The following is a 22,354-nucleotide window of genomic DNA, read 5'->3' on the forward strand; positions in this document are numbered from 1 at the left end:
CCTGATCATAACCATACAATTTCTAAGGTGATACACTCACCAGTCAAAAATCATTCTTTGAGTTCAACTTCAAAATGTAATCCAAGTCTTAATGTAACTGAGGAATAAGTAAATGTTTAGTCACATTTTCCTCACAATATTTTGATTTGCCTTTTAACAACCTCTTTTTTAAAAATCAGATAAATTCCAAGTCTAGTGGAATTGGCCTTATTCTGGATTTTGTCACATTTCCTACTTATTCCCATTAAAACTTGCTAGGTGTTTGTCTTGTCACCTGGGTAATTCTCTATATCACTACCACTGCCCCTGATTGCCCTGTCAACATTGATCAGAAGATTCAAATTTTAACACCTCTCATTTTTAAGTAGAAATTCACTGAAAAAGTTTTACCACAACTACTGCCTCTTTTGAGTTCAAAATATTTAATTGATACATAAGACAATTTATGTTTCAGTTTCTGATGTAACAGACCAATTAACTAAGAAGTACTTTTTATAATTTTCCAAGTTCATCAGAAAAGCAATTTTGCAATGACTTTTAAATCAGTTTCAGAATCATATTCAAGTGAGTAATTAATATATATCAATCAGTAGTCAGAAATAGCATAAGGGTTAGGATCATGGACTCCAGAATCAGATAGACCAGGGGTGCTTTGTTAACTCTCTGACATTGTTAGCTCTTTGAGCCTATTTCCTCTTCTTCAAAATGGGCATAATAAGAGTACTGAATTCATTGAGTTACCACAAGAATTAAATGGTACAATACATGTAAAGTTCTTAGCACTATGCCTGGTACATTTTAACTTCACAATGAATAATAGTTCTTATTAACAACTAAAGCTGACAAATTACTTGCATGAGAAATTAAAGGGGGTGATGTACCATATTTTAACCTATTAAATAATTATGCTCATCTTCCTTCTAAATTAATTTTCAAATATCACACTGGATAGAATCGTTTCTGATTCCACATTGCTACTATTAAATATATATTTACTGTTACAATTTTAATATTGAAAAAATGTTGTTCAAAAAACTAAAAATGGAACTCCCATTTGACCCTGTGATCCCACTTCTAGGAATATATCCCAAGAAAACAGAAACACCAATCAGAAACGATATATGCACCCCTATGTTCATAGCAGCACAATTCACCATAGCTAAGATCTGGAAACAGCCTAAGTGCCCATCAGCAGATGAATGGATTAGAAAACTGTGGTACATCTACACGATGGAATACTATGCTGCTGTAAAAAAGAAGGAACTCTTACCATTTGCAACAGCATGGATGGAACTGGAGAGCATTATGCTAAGTGAAATAAGCCAGTCAATGAAGGAAAAATACCACATGATCTCACTCATTTATGGATAATAAAGACCATTATAAACTTATGAACAATAATAGATACAGAGGCAGAGCTGCCTCAAACAGATTGTCAAACTGCAGCGGGAAGGCCAGGGAGGGTTGGGGTGCAGGAGGGAGGGGGGTAAGAGATCAACTGAAGGACTTGTATGCATGCATATAAGCATAACCAATGCACATAAGACAGTGGGGAGTAGGGGAGGCCAGGGGATTGTCAAGGGCGGGGAAAAAGGAGACATATGTAATACTCTTTGTAATACTTTAAGCAATAAAACAATTTAAAAAAATAAATAAATAAAATAGACCACAGGGGAAAAAATGTTGTACTTTGGTGAAACAATTTGCTGAGTGGTAGTTGTAAAACAGACAAAATTTTCTTATGTTAGAATTGTTAACTGAGATGAATATTCTCCAGTGTTTAAAAGGTGAAGTTATCCTCATCTTGACACTGTTGGAAATAACTTAAGCAAAAATGTTTGCCTTCACTCCAACTCTTTGATAAGGTCTCATTTCAAGAAAGACCTAAGCCAAAGGGACAGAACTCAAACACTAAAGTGGCAGTGCCTTCCTGATAAATTTAGGATATTTACAGAATCATAAAAAGCGACCTTTACTGCCTATGGTTCCTTCTAGGATTTTATGGTTTCTAGCACTGTTGGTGGGAATGCAGATTGGTACAGCCACTGTGGAGAGCAGAATGGAATTACCTCAAAATATTGAAAATAAGGAGTCCTGCATTTGGTCATACCCTCCAAACTGAAATGGCCATTTTTCCCAAGAGGAGCTAACCATTCTCAGTAGCCACAGGGCAGGAAAAGAAAAAACCCCGCCCGAGGTGATACAGCCCGCCCCACCCTCAGGAGTCTTGTATGCCACAGCCTGCATTTGGACCTTTTCAGAAGAAACAAAAGCAGATGCCAAGCTTACAGGTTTGAATAGTCTCAGAGCTTCAGTGACAGGACTGGGGAAGGGGCCATATGCCCCACTATCCTGGGAACCTGACTGCTACTGTCCCCATATGAGAAAGCTGATAAAAACTTCCTGTTTCCAGCCAATCTCACTGGACTGCATACTAGAATCTCTGCCCAGCCAAGGGCAGAGTAATATTTTGGGCCACTTGCAGAGTAGTAGCTCTGTGATAGGGAAACACATCCATCACATTCCGTAAAATCTGAACAGCACCTCCCCTCCCTAAAGCTCTTTCAGAAACAGACTTTTAAGTGATTAAGATTGACAGCTGGATAGCAGGCCAAGGTGGGCAGAGGCCGAGCCCAGGGAACCAGGGAAAGTTTGCTGACCAGCCCCGGGCCCCATACTACTAACAAACCTACTTTAGAGGGCAGATTGGCCCCTCCTACTTGTAGATAAGTCTTAGGGAGACAGACACAAACACTACATCACTTGGAGCTTCAAGCTGGTTGCTGAAAGCAAAAGGACCATTTCTGACAGTGGCGAGCACCTAAGTACCGCACAGGAAGCCCAGAATTGGCAGACAGAATAGTCAGCCTCAGTCATCAGAAGAGCAGGATCCAAATGGAGCTCCCATGAGGCACTAAAGTCTGCTGAACCAAAAGTCATTTCACTTTTTTTCTCTTTCTTTTTCTTTTCTTCTCTTTTTTATTTGTTCCTCTTTCCATTATTTTTCCCTTTTTAATTTATCTTCTTTACCTATCTGTGTTTTATTTGTTATTATTCTAGTCTCTATTGTTTTGTTCACATATCTAATTTTCCTTGTCCCTTTTCCTATTCAATATTTTCCTTTTTTAACTAATCATTTTTTTCTTTTCTTTCTCTTTTCTTTTTCTCCTGCTTTCTCATATTTTATCCTTTTCTTATTTTAGCTCTATGTGCTTTCTCCTCATTTTCAATTTTTTTCTTTTCTTTCCTTCTGCCTTTATTTTAAACAATTTTCCTTCCTCTATTCCCTTAATTTTTATTCTTATTTTTCTTTATCAGTTCTGGACCTACCCCCCCCTTTATTTTTTTGTTTGTGCTTTTTTGGTTGGTTTGTTTTATTTTCTCATATTTATTTTCTATCATTTTTGCTCTATTTTCTCTTTCTTAATTCTATCTTCTCTGGTGGTTGCTTTCATTGGTGCTGTAGGGGCCTTGTGTATGCTTTTGTTTTGTTCCTTTTGTTTCATGTCTTGTGATTTATTTTGTTTTATTCCATCAGCACCTCCACAACAGCTCACATGACATGGACAGAGGTGAGCCATATAGTCGGCCAGCCTGAGAGGACACTCCATCCACAAAAGGGACAATAACATTCAAGACCCGACTACAACAGGAGAACCTGAATAACACAAACAAGAGGCTTTCCTAGAGCACCAATTTCAGGAGATGTAAGAGAATGCACCACTGGGTCCTATAAAACACCTATTACATAAGACCAACCCACAAAGTTTGGGAGGCATAGCAGTTTGATCTAATTCATAGAAATAAAATCAAGGGGACAAAGAAATAAACCCCAAATTAGAGAAAAGGAGGAATCACCAAGAAAGGAACTAAACCAAATGAAGGCAAGCAATTTGTCAAATAAAGAATTTACAGTAACTATAATAAGGGTACTCAAAAAACTCAGTGAGAACTGCAAATAACTTACTGAGTATTATAAGGGACTTAATGAGAATTACACCAACATGAAAAGATAGGTTGAAAAATAAGTAAGAATGAATTGAAAATGAGTAATGACATACCTGAAATAAAGAAGACGCTGGAAGGATTCAACAGTAAATTAGAAGAAGCTGAGGACTGAATCAATAAATTAAAAGACAAAGTAGAAAAAAACCCATTCAGAGCAGCAAATGAAAATAAATTTTTTTAAAGCAGGTGAGGCTAAGGAAGCTTTGAGATAACATAACATTTGCATCATAGAGGTACCAGAAGGAGGAGAATCTGAGAAAGGAATAGAGAACCTGTTTGAACAAATAATGGCAGAAAAATTTCCTAACCTGGTGAAGGAAAAAGTCATGCAAGTTCAGGAAATACAGAATCCCAATCAAGATGAACTCCAAAAGACCCAAACCTAGGCACATAATAATTAAAATGGCAAATATTAGGGCCAAAGAAAGAATCTTAAAAGAAGCAAGAGAAAGACAGAAAGTTACCTAAAAGGGAGCTCCCATTAGACTGTCACCTGATTTCTCAACAAAAACACTTCAGACCAAAAAGGAGTGGCATGAACTATACAAAGTTATGAAAACCAAGGGACTGAATCCGAAACTACTCTATCCAGCAAGGCTATCATTCAAAATTGAAGGTGAATTAAAGAACTTCACAGACAAAAAAAAAAAGGCTAAGAGTTTATTATCACCAAACCAGCACTGCAAGAAATGCTAAAGGGGCTATTGTAAGAAGAAGAAATAGAGAGAAAGGGAACACGGGCATAAAGAATAAGAAAGGCAATAAATAAGTGCCTATAAATAATAACCTTAAATGCAAATTGCTTAAATGCTCCAATCAAAAGACATATGGTAACTGAATAGATAAGAAAACATTATATATATATGATTTCTACAAGAGACCCACCACAGAACAAAGGTCTCACACAGAATGAAAATGAATGGATAGAAAATATTTCCCAGACAAATGGAAATTAAAAAAGCTGGGGTAACAATACTCATATCTGACAAAATAGATTTCAAAGTGAAAGCTATAATAAGAACTAATAAAGGCTACTTCATAATACTAAAGGGACCCATACAACAAGAGGATATATCTCTGGTAAGCTTATATGCACCCAACAGAGGAGTACCCAAATATGTAAAATAACTTCTGGAGAATTTTAAGGGAGAGATCAACAGCAATACAGTCATAGTAGGGGATTTAAACACCTCATTGACATCAATGGATATATCTTCTAGACAAAAAATCAACATGGAAACTGCAAACCTAAACAACACACTGGATCAGATGGAATTAATTGACATTTTTAGAACATTTTACCCCAAAGCTATAGAATATACATTCTTTTCAAGTTCACATGAGATATTTTCAAAGATAGACCAAATGTTAGCACATAAATTACTTCTCTTCAAGTTCAAGACTGAAATCATATCAAGCATCTTCTCAGATCACAATGCCATGAAATTATAAATCAACTATAATAAAAACACTCAAAAACAATCAAACACAAAAAGGCTAAACAGCATGCTATTAAACAATGAATGGGTTACCAAAGAAATAAAAGAATAAATAAAACACATCCTGGAAAAAAAAATGAAAATTAAAACTCAACAATCCTAAATCTATTAGAAACAGTGAAAGCAGTCCAGAGAAGGAAGTTCACAGCTTTACAGGCCCACCTAAGATAGAGAGAGAGGAAAGAAAGAAAGAAAGAAGAAAGAAAGAAAGAAAGAAAGAAAGAAAGAAAGAAAGAAAGAAAGAGAAAGAAAGAAACTAATAAGTTGCCTAACCCTACATCTTAAAGAATCAGAAAGAGAACAACAAGAAAAGCCCAGAGTAAGTAGAAGAAAGGAAATAATAAAGATCAGAACAGAAATAAATAATATAGAGGGAAAAAAAAACAATAAAAAACCAGTCTTATTCAACATAGTATTGGAAGTCCCAGCCACAGTGATGAGACAAGAAAACATGAAAGGCATCCAAATTGGAAAGGAGGAAGTAAAATCCTCATTATTTGCAGATGACATGATATTGTACATAGAAAACCCTAAAGACTCCACACACAAAAAAATACTAGGTTTAATAAATGAATTCAGCAACGTAGCAGGATAAAAAATTAATACCCAGAAATCTATGGCATTTGTATACACAAATAATGAACTCTCAGAAAGAGAAACTAAAAAAAAAAATCCCATTTATTACTGCAACAAAAAAATTAAGGTACTTAGGAATAAACTTAACCAAGGAGGTAAAAGAACTATACTGGGAAAACTAGAGGACATTGAAAAAAGAAATAGCGGAAGATATAAACAAGTGGAAGAATATACCGTGTTCATGGATTGGTAGAATCAACATCATTAAAATGTCCACACTACCCAAAGCAATCTATAGATTCAATGCAACCCCTATTAAAATACCAATGCCATATTTCACAGATATAGAAAAAAACACTCCAAAAATTTATATGGAACCAAAAAAGACCCCAAATAGTTGCAGCAACCTTGAAAAACAAGAACAAAGTTGGAGGGATCAGAATACCAGATGTCAAGTTATACTGCAAAGCCACTGTACTCAAAACAGCCTGGTACTGGCACAAAACAGACATATAGATCAATGGAACAGAACAGAGACCCCAGAAGTATATCCAAGCCATTATGCTCAATTAATATTTGACAAAGGAGGCAAGAGCATACAACCGAGACAAGACAGTCTCTTCATTAAGTGGTATTGTGAAAATTGGACAGGTGGATGCAAAAAAAAAAAAAAAAAAGAAACTAGATCACCAACTTACACCACACACGAGGATAAACTCAAAATGGATAAAAGACTTAAATGTAAGTTGTGAAACTATAAAAATAGAATAAGAAACCATATGCAGCAAAATCTCACACCTCTCTCAACCTCTCTCATAGCAATACGTTTACCAATATATCTCCTAGGGCAGTGATGGTGAACCTTTTGAGCTCGGCGTGTCAGCATTTTGAAAAACCCTAACTTACTCTGGTGCCGTGTCACATATAGAAATTTTTTGATATTTGCAACCATAGTAAAACAAAGACTTATATTTTTATATTTATTTTATATATTTAAATGCCATTTAACAAAGAAAAATCAACCAAAAAAATGAGTTCGCGTGTCACCTCTGACACGCGTGTCATAGGTTCACCATCACTGTCCTAGGGCAAAGGAAACTTAGGAGAAAATAACAACTGGGAATACATCAAAATAAAAATCTTCTGCACAGCAAAAGATAACATCAACAAAATTAAAAGAGAGCCAGCTGCACAGGTGAACATATTTGTCAATGATACATCTGATAAGAGGTTAATTTTCAAACTATATAAGGAACTCATACAACCTAACAAAAGGAAGATAAGCAGTCCAATTTAAAATAGGCAAAGGACCTAAATAGACACTTATCCAAAGTGGACATACAGAAGACCAAGAGACATATGAAAAAATGCTCAAAGTCACTAATTATCTGAGAGATGCAAGTTAAAACGACAATGAGGTACCACCTCACACCTGTCAGAATGGCTATCATCAACAAACCACAAGTGTTGGTGAAGATGCAGAGAAAAAGGAACCCTAGTACACTGCTGGTGAGAATGCAGACTGGTGCAGCCACTGTGGAAAACAGTATGGCGTTTCCTCAAAAAATTAAAAATGGAACTCCCATTTGACCCAATGATCCCATTTCTGGGAATATATCTTAAGAATCCCCAAATACCAATCAGAAAGAATATATGCACTCCTGTGTTCATAGAAGTTAAATTTACAATAGCTAAGATTTGGAAGCAGCCCACGTGCCCATCAGCATATGAGTGGATAAAAAATCTATTGTTCATCTTTTCAAAATGGAATACTATATGGCTGTAAAAAGGAAGGAACTTTTCCCATTTTCAATGGTATGGATGGACCTGGATAGTTTTATGCTAAGCAAAATAAGCCAGTCAGAGACAGATAAGTATCACATGATCTCACTCATATGTGGAATCTAATGAACAAAATAAATTGATGAACAAAATAGATCCAGAGATATAGAAGCATGGAACAGACTGATTAATTTCAAAGGGAAGGCGGAGGTTGGGGGTTGGTGGGGAAAGATTACCGGGGAACTTTTATGCATCTAGGCAGAGCCCATGGACACAGACAATAGTGTGGTGAAGGCCTGGGACGTGGGGGTGCATTGGTCAATGGGAAAAATAAGCAAATGGGACATCTGTAATACTTTCAACAATAAAGATACATTTTTTAAAATTGTAAATAGAATTGCCTTGCCCTGGCCAGTGTCATTCAGTGGTTAGAGTGTCCACTCATGCACCAAAGGATTTCAGGTTCAATTGCTGCTCAAGGGCATGTGCCTGGGTTGCAAGTTTGATCCCTAGCCCCAGTCAGGGAGCATGTGGAAGCAACCAATTAATGTGTCTCTCTCACATTGATGTTTTTTCTCTCTCTCTCCCCCCCCCTCCTCCTTCCACTCTCTCTCAAAATTAACAGGAAAAATATCCTCAGGTGAGGATTATAAATAAAAGTTCAGTATGTGAATCTGCAATCCCACTTCTGGTAATTTATCCAAAGAAACCCGAAACACTAATTTGAAAGAACATATCGCCCTATGTTCATTGCAGCATTATTTACAATAACCAAGATTTGGAAGCAGGCTCAGTGTCCATCAATAGGTGAGTGGACAAAAAAGTGGAGGTACATTTACATAATGGGATACTACTTGGCTGTAAAAAAAAAAAAGAAGAAGGAAATCTTACCCTTTGCAACAGCAGGGATGAACCTGGAGATTATTATTCTAAATGAAGTAAGCCAGTCAGAGAAAGACAAGTACCATATGATTTCATTCATGTGGAATCTACTAAACAAAATGAACTGACAAGCAGAGAGCAGGCTGACAGCTGGGGTGGAGCTGGGGCTGAAGGGGTGGAGGAATTGAGCAAAAAAAGAAAAAAAAAGAAAAGTAATGGACAAAGACAACAGAGTGGTGATTGCAGGGGGAGGGGCATAGGGGAGTGGGAAGAGAGTATAGGGGGGATAAATGTTGATGGACAGAGACTTGACTTGGGTTGTTGGACACATAATACAATGAACAGATGATGTATTGTAGAATTGTGCAACCGAAACCTGCATGATTTTGATAACCAGTGTCACCCCAATAAATTCAATAAAATATTTTAAGCCACCTTTTGAGGACCCCTGGTCTATAGCCACGCAAAGACAATTTTCAGGGAGAGAAATTAATACATAATAGTTCAATATGTAGCACAAATGTTACTTTAAAATGTGCCTTTGGTTAGGTGGCTCAGTTGCTTGGAGCATTGTTCCATACACCAAAAGGTTCAATTCCCAGTCAGGGCACATTGCAGGTTTGATCCCATCAGGGCACGTACAAAAGGCAAATGATCAATGTTTCTCTCACATGGATGTTTTTCTCTCTATATCTTTCCCCCCTTCCTCTCTCCCTAAAATCAACAAAAACATATCCTCCCGTGAGGAAAATAAATAAATAAACATGAGATAAATAAATAAATGTACATGAGAATGGCATTACTAACCTCCCTACCTCCCCCACTCTCATGCAGATTATGGATACAGACACATTTGCTTGGTTGTTAGGTAGGCATTCTCCAGCCTTTTTCTTTATTTTCAGAAATCATCCCATCTTAAATGGCAATTATAGATTCCTAATCATCTTACAAGATTTTAATGTACTATTGACGTATCTCTGTTCAATACCTATACACTAAGCGGATGTGTAAACAACACAGTATTTAGGAGTGGGTTCTTATGCCAGTTCTGCCATTTGCAGCTCTTTGATCTTAAGCAATGTACCTTATGCTTCTTGGTCTTAGAGATACCCCCTCTGATTACATGACATCGATCTAATAATAGCACTTAACTCACAATGTTATTTTAGGAATAAAATTAATTGAGATAATTATGTAAAGCACAAGGCACAATACCTGACATATATGATGATTAAATAAATATTAGTCTTTACTATCACAAGAGTCAAATCTTGATTAATCATGTTAATGAAAGGGTAATGAAACATAAAAAAATCTAGTGGCACTGACTCTGAATAGTTTTAAATATACAACCTTTGAAATTGTCATATATTTTAAAACTCTTTTTAAATTGTGCCTCAATTCTGGCAATCTACAGCACTTTGAAACAAATAATAAAACCAAAATGTGAGAGAGTGGGCTAGAAAATAATTCCTTTGCTTGGAATTCTTAACTACTGGCTAAATGTAAAAAGCCAGCTTTTTCTCTCATATTACTAAAAACCATGAGCTTAAATCAGTTTCCCCTTCTCTCTTAATGTACAGTTGTTTAATCTTGGTCTGGATTGAGAAGTAATTAAGTGTCATGTTTAAAAGGCCTCCTGGTGGACTGCAAAATAGATCTGAAAGAAAACAGATGGTCAGATAGTCACCAACAGATTCTCAATCTGTTTATCTTTATCAGTAAGTAATGAAATATAACATTCACCAATTATAATTCAGTTAAATCAGAAAATATTCCTGTAAAAGATATATGTTTGATTGCACAGTATATATTTTAGAAAATAATTTAAAGATTAACTACAGAGAATTTGAACATTTGACCCGATTGTGTGTGGGGCTTCAATTTATTTTATTTTTTGAGGCTAACCCAGGGAAAGGACTGACTTTAAGGTTTATTGATCAAAACCCTTCCTCAATAGTGTAACTAGTCTTTGAGCTAGGGAATAAATGCATTTTATTCTTCTTATTCTTCTCTCTTACCAGATTATGAATCTTTTACTAAATTCCATAATATATTCTTCCCTACAACTATTTGACTTTTAAGTATCTTTTTAAAAAATATATATGTTTTTATTGATTTTAGAGAGAGAGGAAGGGAGAGGGAGAGAGAGAGAAACATCAATGGTAAGAGAGAATCATCAATCAGCTGCCTCCTACACGACCCTACTGGGGATGCAGCCTGTAACCAGGGTATGTGCCCTGACTGGGAATTGAACCAGGAACCTCTTGGTTCATGGGTTGATGCTCAACCACTGTGCCACACTGGCTGGGCTTAAGTACCTTTTTAAATACTCAAGAATCATCACCATTGATAACTGTGTTTTCCAAGCCATTATTCCAAATATTCCATCATTGCTGTGAAATTTAGGAAGTCAGTCATCAAATAGAGGGCACCCAGCTGAAGGCACTGATCTTGAGTTCCTACATTTGCCATGTAAAAACTGCCCAGTTTCCACTGTCAAAGACATCCAAAATGCATGTCCAGTCATCTGATGAACAGTTTCTGATTTTGCTCCTTTAAGTAGTTTATAAATACCTTTAAAAAGAATTCAATCAAACCTTGGAAGCTATGCAAAGACCACTGCATACATCAAATCAATGTTTGATTTATAAATACAGAGACAGAGAGGCAACAGTGTTGTCACCTAAGATGCAATTAATTGAGAATTCTATAGATGAAGAACTGTGGCTTATTGTTCTAAGTCCTTATATGAATGAAGAAAATACTGTGACTAGTGACTCATGCACTGGCTATCATGAGTGTTCATTTTACTCACTTGTTTTTATAACATGTACACTGAATACTGCCATACAGACAATGTATGCATATTTCATTTGCTATATGGACAATCAAGTAGTTTATGCTTTAGCAGTCATAAAAGAAATCATTTTACAAAAGTTATTCCATAAATAAAACTCACAGAAATCATCTATCTACCACAACTTTAAAATTTCTACATAAATCATACCTAGAATGCATAGAGGCCACCAAATGGAGATCATTATAGATCTAAGGGAAAGAAGTATAGAAGGAAAACTCCTAAACCAGTTTAAACCAACCTATTATCACTCTAGTAATTCCAACCAAAGGCCAATGTTGATTTTTGTTAAAAGCTATTGAAATTTAGTAAGCTATATAAGCTCTGTGCTTACTATTCCTTTTCTATTAAAAGTAAATTTATGGGCTAAGAAAATCATACTGTACATTACTGTTATAGTGAATCAAGATATGCATGAACAGTTCTGAACATGCAGAAATCACTTCCTATAGACTGACAGTTTGGGAGTTGCATTCCTTCTAAATGGTTTCCATAAAACAGAATAGTATTAAGACCTGAATTTCATACCTTGACCTATAAAAAATCAGTTCCAAATGTGCATGTCTTCCCAATCTCCCTGATCTTGAATGAATAGTCATTTATTCCACTTACTAGCATTCACCTTTAAACATACTATCCCTCCTTCACACTAGCCCCCTTTTTTTCCTATTCCCCTATATGTATATGCCCAGGCAATTGTTCCACTTAGAAGACTGACTCCTTTCCATACCTCTCACCTTATGTTAACGTTTATCTCCTTATTCCTCCTAGCTGTCAAGCATCAATGGGAAGATATATATCTTGTTGTTTAAACACATTACTTGGGTTCAGACAACTTGTATGTGATTCAAGCTCTGTGATTTACTAGTTATGTGACCTTGAGAAACCTGTTTAACCTCTCTGAACCTGTATTTCCTTATCTTAAAAATAGAGATAATCATAGTGTCTAATTCATAGGACTACAGTTGTCAAGAAAAAAATGAGATAGTATCTGACACACTTTAAGTGTTTCTAGCATTATTATAGCTACTATCAAGAAATCCATTGCAAAAACCAACATACTTGCTTTCATTTCTAAACTTGAAAAGCAAGTGTTACTCTTCCATATTGGGACAGAATTGAGTACTAGTTTGAAAACTTTTTAAAAAAATCAGGCTATGAGATAGGCTTTGAGGTAAAGGGCAACTTGAGAAAAAGAAAGAATGTTAATAGATCCTATGCTGCCTGATAAAACATCTAATATTTGTTATTTTTATTACAACAATTAGGAGGAGTCAGAAAACCGTCAGAGAGTACCAATACAAAACCAATAGCTAGATTTTAAATGTTCTTTAGAGAACTACACTTAGTCACTTAATAGGAATACCTTTGTGCAATTGTTGGGTTCCCATTATGATGTTTGCTGCAAATTTTCTAAATTGTATCTTAAAACAACATTGCATCAGTCTTTGAGGAAAACCCTTAGTGTTGTAAACTGAAGTGTCCCCATTTATTGTATAAAAGATCTCTTCCTGAAGTACACTCAATTTATACTGTTTTAGTATTATTTGAAAGTGCTGTAAGATTATAATAAAGCAAGGATTTATTTTGGTAATATGCAGTAGAACATTGGTAACAGGTGCAACAGAAGTATTGCTGCAACAACAGACAAATCTCTAATTATCCATAAGAAAACAAAATTGAAACAAAACACAAGAGCATAAATATTTACTTGCATAGTCTTCAACAATGGAGGCTAAAAATGGACATAATAGGAGAGAGCAGTCATTTTTCAGGCTCTTAGAAACTTATCTAAACAAAGAGAGAGGTACAATTGCTCTTACATGAACAGAAATTCTGAAAGGAGTTTCTTCTTGACTCTGCTTCCAAGGAAGAATAAATAGCAATATTGAAACTGCTTTATCACCCAAAGTGAAACTAATTTCTTGATCTGTTCAATCTAAGTAAAGGTTTAACTAAAGGTATTAAGCTGGTCTTTAAAATTTTACAATCATTGTATTGTACTTGAGACTCTGAACAACTCACATATTACTTTGAAATATAAAAATTAATATACATGGAAAATAATAAGGCAAGAAGCTCATAAGGTTCAAAGGCAATATAAAACATTTTCTTTTGTTCACCCTAACTTTGCTGAAAAAATGTAAGGTTAGGTATTCTATTTCAAAACTGTCTAAGCAACCCACACATGGTGACCAAAAAGACAAAGTTAAAGATTCAATCAAGGTTCTTGTGATTTCACACAACCTTCAGTTCTACTCCAAAATCTCTTTGGTGGTAAATAAACAAACCAAAAACATGGGAAAGCTGGTGTTCTGAAGCTCAGAAGAGGGAGGGGGTTCCTACATCCTGCATCTGAACCCACACATCTGCTCTGTTGGCTTTTCTCTTGAGTTGTAAACACTTTCACTTATCATGGATATACACTAAGCATTCACCCTTTTGCTACCCATAGCTACTGAAAATTGTTTATCCTTTTGCTACCCACAGCTGTTGAAAATTATTATAAATTAAGAGCATGTGAATGGGGGGGGTTGTCCTATCATTTGAAGAAACAGCAACTTTAATCTTCCACTGCATAAGTAGCTACTCCTTAGTTCCCTTTCAATTTTTCAATGCATTTGAAGCAGTTAGGAACTGTTAGAAGTAAAATCTTTTGTAAGAAAAGAAAAAAAAAGAAAAGTCAAAATAAAGGACAATATGGGAGGGGAAAAAACAAATCCCTCATCCTTAATTTTTTTTTAAACCCACAACTTTGTTTCCTTGTTCCCAACTTCCCCTCTCATTCTGCCTAGTTCTAACAATCTTTAGACTTAAGTTAAACACCCTCTCCTATATACTAGCAAAATAACTCTCTGAAAATAAACACAATGCCTCAGTGGGCCTTCACTCAGTCATTATCAGTTAGAGCATGATTTACATCCTTTACAGATGTGCACTTCTGCCCTGTACCTCAGTAACTAGAGCGCATATGTCAAATGTCCCACTTTTGAAACTCACCAGTATGTGATTTTTTCCATGACTTCACCTAACCTTAAAGACTCTCTAGCACCAACTCTCATCTACTGAAACTCGGTAGCTTTCTTTTTCCTTCAAAGAAGAAACGTGGCCCTAACGTCACTTCACAAGGCAAACAAAGCTAAATTCCATGAAAAATGAAATCGATGCAACAAAGGGAAGAAAGGAAAAAAGGAGGGGGTGGGGTGGGAATGTCTTTCGAAAGAGAAGCTGCCAGAATTTCTGCAATTTAATGATTCTCCGCAGCAGAAGACTGCTGTGTAGAAAAACAAAAAAGGTGAGCTCCCCACCCTTCTTACCGCCGTAGAGCCTGAGGAAGATGCAATATACACACGGATCACCATCCTGGGAACAGTGGTTGAGGTTGTTTGGGTCCTGCAAATGGCTTGAGAGCAGCTGCAGCAACGGCTGGAATTGAGCTAGGGGCCGAGCAGAGGTTGGAAGAGAAGGGTGGGGGAATGGGGAAGGCTGATCTCGCCAGAACCCCGCCTCCTCCCTTGGCTGCTCTCACTGCGCTGGGAACTCTGTAGTCCCTGCCCCAAATCCCGGAAGGCACAGACTTGTTTGCATCATTTCTTTTTCTTTTTTTTTTTTAAATAGGGAATCTCGAATAGCACCGCGAGATCTCTTGAAACATTACTTTTTGACGATTGCCGCCCCGAGAAGAGGAATAGAAGAAACAGAGAAAAAAAAAAGGAGCTTTTAATTAAATTAGACTAGAATGAAGGACCTTTTCCCGTGGAGACTAAAAGTTCTGCATATAACTTTCTGCTCAGAAATGTATGCAAATAAGAAGACAGATATTCCTTGAAAGAGGACGCTGTATGTTGAATCCAGACACTAGTAAGAAAGCCCAGGCTTTCAGAACCTTGTACATTTTAAGACTTTTATTAATTATGTACTGATTGTTCTGATGTTGGATGGCAGCAGGAATTGGGCACTGAAGGACTGAGCGATGCCACAGAAGGTTTTAAAAAGTTTCAGGTTTCCCTAAGCCCAGAAAAGGCAGGATTGTGTTTCTTTGTGAGCTTTGCTTTTTGTTAAGATAGGGGATCCTTCTTCTGTGAGAATACTCAGGAAGACTGATTGACTGGCAAACTCAAGAATGCAGAAAGAAATTGAGAACCAATAAAAATTGAAAGTGCGGTGTTAGAAAGTAAATGAGTTTTTGTTTTGTTTTGTATTGTTTGCTTAATAACTGACTGAGGAAAGGGTGTTTGGATCCCATGTTGTAGGAGATGTTGAAATGGTAAGCAGAAAAAGAGAGCAAAAGGCTATTTATAGCTCTAGGGAAATTAGCAAAGAAAAATGTCCAGAGAGGGACCATATACCTCAGACTGTAATTTCAAATTTCCAAATTATGTCAAATGAACAGAATTAAGGAACTTGCAAATTGAGTGGATAGAGGGAGTCAGTCACCTGTGTCCTACTTCCTTACTTTTCCTTTTCAGTTTGTTTCCCTATATTCAAGTGGTTTTATCACCGTTCAATAATTGTAGTAGCTTCCTAACTCTTCCCTGTTCACAGGTTTTCCCTTTTCCAATGTATGTGATCTATAGAACAACCTTGAGAGGTGGATATTATTACATCAGTTTTACAGAAGAAACAGAGACTCAAGAAAATAAGTAATTTCCCCAAAGTCATATAGCTAGTAAATTCCAGAGTCAGGACTAGAACTCAAGTCTAACCAACTCCAAAGGCCACGCTCTTAACCATAATTGTAATATACTGCCTGGAACAGGGAAAGTACTCAATAATTGTTAAGTTTTTTTCCCCCTAAAGCATCACTTTTATATGGCACTAAAGACAATGTAATCTGAAATACTTAACATAGTTCTCCATTAATTATCAATCCAAACCTACATTATGTTTCTAAGGAGCTCCCACCATAATCTGGCCCTACACTATTCTTACAATCTTCATTGCTTTCATAAATTAACTTCCCTGTATAATCATTGTTGACTCCCCACTGCAATCACAGTACTTATTCATTTTCATGTCTTTCTTTGTCCTATTCCTTTATTCATCTTCCCCACATCCTCATACTCTTGCCCCCCCTCATCTGTCCAACTCTTTTTTTTTTTTTTTATTGATTAAGGCATGACATGTGTCCTTATCCCCCAATAGTCCCCCCACCCCCCTACTCATGCTCTCACCCCTCTGATGTTTGTGTCCATTGGTTAGGCTTATATGCATGCATACAAGTCCTTTGGTTGATCTCTCCCCCTTACCCCCACCCTCCCTTACTTTCCCTCTGAGGTTTGACTGTCTGATCGATGCTTCTCTGTCTCTGGAATTCTTACCATTTGCAACAGCATGGATGGAACTGGAGAGCATCATGCTCCTTGAAATAAGCCAGTCAGAGAAATATAAATATCACATGATCTCACTCATTCATGGAATATAATGAACAACATAAAGTGATGAACAAAAACAGATCCATCTGTCGAACTCTTGCCCTGTTTAGTGAGAGAGGTCAATGGTGGAAAAGGGGATATATGTAATACTTTCAACAATAAATATTTTTTAAACTTAAAAATAGAGCTGCCTTTTGACCAAGTGATCTGACCTCTGGGAATATATACTAAGAATCCTGAAACACCATCCAGCATTACATTAGAAAGATCATACACCATGACCAAGTGGGATTTATTCTGGGGATGTAAGGATGGTACAATATCCGCAAATCAATAAAAGTGATACATCACATAAACAAATTGAGAGACAAAAATTGCATAATCATATCAATTGATTCACAAAAAGCTTTTGACAAAATCCAACACCCTTTCTTGATAAAAACTCTCAACAAAGTGGGAATAGAGGGATCACACCTCAACATAATAAAAGCCTTATATGACAAACCTACACCCAACATCCTAATCAATAGGCAAAGACTAAAATTTCCCCTAAGAACAGGAAGAAGACAGGGATGCCCACTTTCACCACTCTTATTCAACATAGTCCTGGAAGTACTAGCCATAGCAATCAGACAAGAAAAAGAAATAAAAGGCATCCAAATAGGAAAAGAAGTAAAACTGACATCATTCGCAGATGGCATGATATTATATATAGAAAACCCTCAAGACTCCAACAAAACACTACTAGACTTTATAAAGGAATTCAGCAATGTAGCAGGATACAAAATTAACACCCAGAAATCTATGGCCTTTTTATACCCCAATAATGAACTCACAGAAAGAGAAACTAAAAAAATAACCCCAGCCCCAGTTGATTTGGCTCAGTGGATAGAGCATAGGCCTGTGGACTGAAGGGTCCCAGGTTCAATCCTTATCAAGGGCACATGCCTGGGTTGTGGGTTCAATCCCCAGTGGGGGGGGGGGGCATGCAGGAGGCAGCCGATCAATGATTCTCTCTCATCATTGATGTGTCTATCTCTCCCTCTCTTTCCCTCTCACTTCCTCTCTGAAATCAATAAAAAGATATTTTTTAAAATCCAATGTTCCATTGCAACAAAAAGAATCAAGATACCTAGGAATAAACTTAACTAAGGAGGTAAAAGACCTGTACTCTGAAAACTACAGAACATTGAGAAAAAAAAGAGAAGACATAAATAAATGGAAGAATATACCATGTTCTTGGTTTAGTAGAATCAACATCATTAAAATGTTCATACAACCCAAAGCAATCTATAGATTCAAAGCAATTCCCATTAAAATAACAACGGCATATTTCACAGACCTAGAACAAAATCTCCAAAAATTCATATGGAATGAAAAAAGACCCCGAATAGCCACAGCAATTCTGAGAAAGAAGAACAAAGTTGGAGGGAGCACAATATCAGATATCAAGCTATATTACAAAGCCACTATTCTCAAAATTGCCGGGTACTGACATAAGAACAGACATATACACCAATGGAACAAAACAGAGAACCAGAAATCACTCCAAGCCATTATGCTCAATTAATATTTGACAAAGGAGGCAAGAGCATACAATGGAGTCAAGACAGTCTCTTCAACAAATGGTGTTGGGAAAATTAGACAGATACATGCAAAAAAAAATGAAACTAGACCGCCAACTTACACCATACATAAACTCAAAATGGATAAAGGACTTAAACGTAAGACAGGAAACCATAAAAATCTTAAAATAATCCACAGGGAGCAAAATATCAGACATATGTCATAACAATATCTTTATAGATATAGCTCCTAGGACAATAGAAACTAAGGAGAAAATAAACAAATGGAACTACATCAAAATAAAAAGCTTCTGTACAACAAAAGAAACCATCAACAAAACAAGAAATCCCACTGCATGGGAGAACATATTTGCCAATGTTATCTCCGATAAGGGTTTAATCTCCAAAATGTATAAGGAACTCATACAATTTAACAAAAGGAAGATAAACAATCCAATAAAAAAATGGGCCAAGGACCTAAATAGATACTTTTTGAAAGAGGACATACAGAAGGCCAAGAGGCACATGAAAAAATGCTCAAAGTTACTGATCATCTGAGAGATGCAAATCAAAACAACAATGAGGTATCATCTCACACCTGTCAGAATGGCTATCATCAACAAATCAACAAACTATAAGTCCTGGAGTGGATGGGGAGAAAAAGGAACACTTGTGCACTGCTGGTGGGAATGCAGACTGGTGCAGCCACTCTGAAAAACAGTATGGAGTTTCCTCAAAAAATTAAAAATGGAACTCCCATTTGACCCAGTAATTCCACTTCTAGGAATATATCCCAAAAAATCAGAAACACCAATCAGAAAGGATATATGTACCCCTATGTTCATAGCAGCACAATTCACCATAGCTAAGATTTGGAAAAAGCCTTAGTGCCCATCAGCAGATGAGTGGATTAAAAAACGGGGTACATCTATACAGTGGAATACTACGTGCAGTAAAAAAGAAGGAACTTTTACCGTTTGCAACATCATCAATGGACCTGGAGAGCATTATGCTAAGCGAAATAAGTCAGTCATATATAGATAAATATTACATGACCTCACTCATTTATGGACTATAATGAACAACATAAACTGATGAACAAAAATAGATCCAGAGACATAGAAGCATCAAACAGACTGTCCAACCTCAGAGGGAAGGCAGGGGACGTGGGGGTGTAAGAGATCAACCAAAGTACTTGTATGCATGCATATAAGCACAATCCATGAACACAGATATTAGGGGGGTGAGAGCATGTGCTGGGGGATGGGAACAGCTGGGGAGAGGTCAATGGGGGAAAAAGGAGACAGATGTAATACTTTAAGCAGTAAAGAATTTTTTTAAAAAAATGAATCCCAAAAAACCAGTCAGAAAGAACATGTGCACCCCTTTGTTCACAGGAGCATTATCTACAATAGTTCTTATGTTTAAGTTGTATAAATATATCAGTCATTTCTTTTATGGCTTTATGTTTAGCTTTATGTCAGTTGTTTAAGAAATCTTTCCAGGAGATATTCTGTTATATTCATGTATAAAAGCTTTATCGTGGTGCTTTTCAGTTATATTTTTAAATCATGTTTTATTTTTCAATTCCTGTTTACATACAGTATTATATTACTTTCAGGTGTACACCCCAGTGATTAGACAATACATAACTTACTAAGTGATCATCTCAATAAATCTTGCACCAATCTGACACCATATATAGTTATTAAAATACTAGAGGCCCGGTGCATGGATTTGTGCACAGGTGGGGTCCCTCAGCCTGGCCTGTGCCTTCTAGCAATCCGGGATCCCTCAGGGGATGTCAAACTGCCAGTTTCGACCTGATCCCTGTAGTAGTGCACCAGGGAGGAGCCCAAGCCCGGACTGGGTGCCATGCCACTCTTGCTCATTCTGGCCTCACTGAGCCTGCCACTGCTGCCTCTTGGTAGCACTGCCATGGAGGCTGGAGAACCTCGGACTGCCACAGCCGCACTCACCAGTCGTGAGCCCGGCTTCTGACACCTGTTTGTCAGCTGAGCGGTGCTCCCACTCTAGGAGCGCACTGACCACCAGGGGAAGCTCCTACGTTGAGCGTCTGCCCCCTAATTGTCAGTGAGCATCATAGCAACCAGTCATTCAGTTGTTTGGTTGTTCGGTCACTTAGGCTTGTAGATAGATGATAGATAGATAGATAGATAGATAGATAGATAGATAGATAGATAGATAGATAGATTATTGACTGTATTCCCAATGCTGTAATGCTGTACTTTAAATCCCCATGACGGTCCTATAACTACCAATTTGTATTTCTTTTTTTGTTGTTGTTCTTCCTCTCCCTTTCTCTCTGAAATAAAGAGAGAGAGAGAGAGAGAGAGAGAGAGAGAGAGAGAGAGAGAGAAAGTTTACTTAGAAAATCAGTAAGGTGCCCTGACCATTTTGGCTCAGTGGATAGAGCATCAGGCTGTGGACTGAAAGGTCCCAGGTTCGATTCCAGTCAAGGGCATGTACCTTGGTTGCAGGCACATCCCCAGTAGGGGGCATGCAGGAGGCAGCTGACCAATGTTTCTCTCTAATCGATTTCTAACTCTATCCCTCTCTCTTCCTCTCTGTAAAAAATCAATAAAATATATTTTAAAAAGAAAAAGAAAACAAGAAAACCAGTAAGGCAGTCCTGGCCAGTGTATCTCAGTGGTTAGAGTGCTGTCCTAAACACCAAAGTGTTGAGGGTTTGACTCCTGGTCAGGACACATACCCAGTTTGTGGGTTTGATGGTACAGGAAGCAACAGGACAGTTTCTTCCTCCATTAATGTTTTTTTTTTCTCTCTCTCTCCCCCTTCCTCTCACTCTAGAATCAATAAGGATTTTAATTTTTTTATATATTTTTTTGATTTCAGAGAGGAAGGGAGGAGAGATGGAAACATCAATGATGAGAGAGACACATTCATCGGCTGCCTCCTGCACGACCCCCACTGGGGATCAAGCCTACAACCGGGGCTTGAACTGTGATCTCCTGTTTCATAGATCGATGCTCAACCACTGAGCTGCACAGGCCAAGCATGGATGCTTTATTTGTATGTATTTTGGCATCGATGATTTAAAAGAAAAAGAAAAGAAAACCACAGAGGTGAGGAAGTTGCACCTGGGCGAAGGGGTGGGGGTGAAGCAGGCCGGTGAGCCAGGACGAGTGGAAAGAATGGGAAACTGAGACTGAGAGCTGAACAAATGCAGAACAATTTACAGGCGACACGGAAGGTCACCTCCCTGGAAATAACATCGAGGCCTCAGCTAGATTTCAGCTCCAGGCCCAGAAAAGCAGCCGAACCAGGTGGGTGACACCAAGACCAGCTGTGATGACTGACAGCTCCCTCCCCTGCCACTGGCCAATCCTAAGAGACCCTGGCCCTGAAACAGCACCCTTAAAACACTGACACATTGAAACCCCCCCCCCCACCTCCCTTAGGATTTCCGCATTCCAGACACAAGACTCAGGACAAAGGACCCAGGGTGTGCCTTCCCTATAGCCCAGCCACTCCCTGTCCCCTCTTCTTCCTCCATTTCTTCCCCACAGCCTTGTGTCTCCCGAACCCTAAAGGATTGCATGAGACTTGCAACCAGGGGAGCCCTGGGTACCAGCAGCTCATCCCAGGCTCACCCCTGAACCTGATCCCCAAGCCCCCTCCTCTCTGACTTCCCTGAGAGCTAGGGCAGCCCAGCTTAGCTCTCCTGTTGATTCTTTCTTGTCTGATTGTCCCGGCTTTAATAAATGTTCCCTCACAGTCATCTGGAGTCCTGTTGTGAATTTTTTCCTGCACAAAGTCAAGAAC

The 22,354-nt window shown here is 37.6% G+C and overlaps 1 protein-coding gene across 1 annotated transcript in view; it reads right to left on the reverse strand.

Annotated features, from left to right (window-relative positions):
- Positions 1 to 15,148, reverse strand: part of SH3BGRL (SH3 domain binding glutamate rich protein like) — a 69,375-nt gene extending 54,227 nt beyond the window's left edge. The window contains exon 1 of the mRNA XM_006082812.3: positions 14,925 to 15,148. Coding sequence (XP_006082874.1) covers positions 14,925 to 14,969 — 45 coding nt within the window. The 5' untranslated portion in view covers positions 14,970 to 15,148. The remainder of the gene's footprint in view (positions 1 to 14,924) is intronic.
- Between the last annotated feature and the right edge of the window lie 7,206 nt (positions 15,149 to 22,354).

Source organism: Myotis lucifugus, unplaced genomic scaffold (assembly GCF_000147115.1).
Source record: "Myotis lucifugus unplaced genomic scaffold, Myoluc2.0 scaffold_4, whole genome shotgun sequence".
NCBI classification, from domain to species: Eukaryota; Metazoa; Chordata; class Mammalia; order Chiroptera; family Vespertilionidae; genus Myotis; species Myotis lucifugus.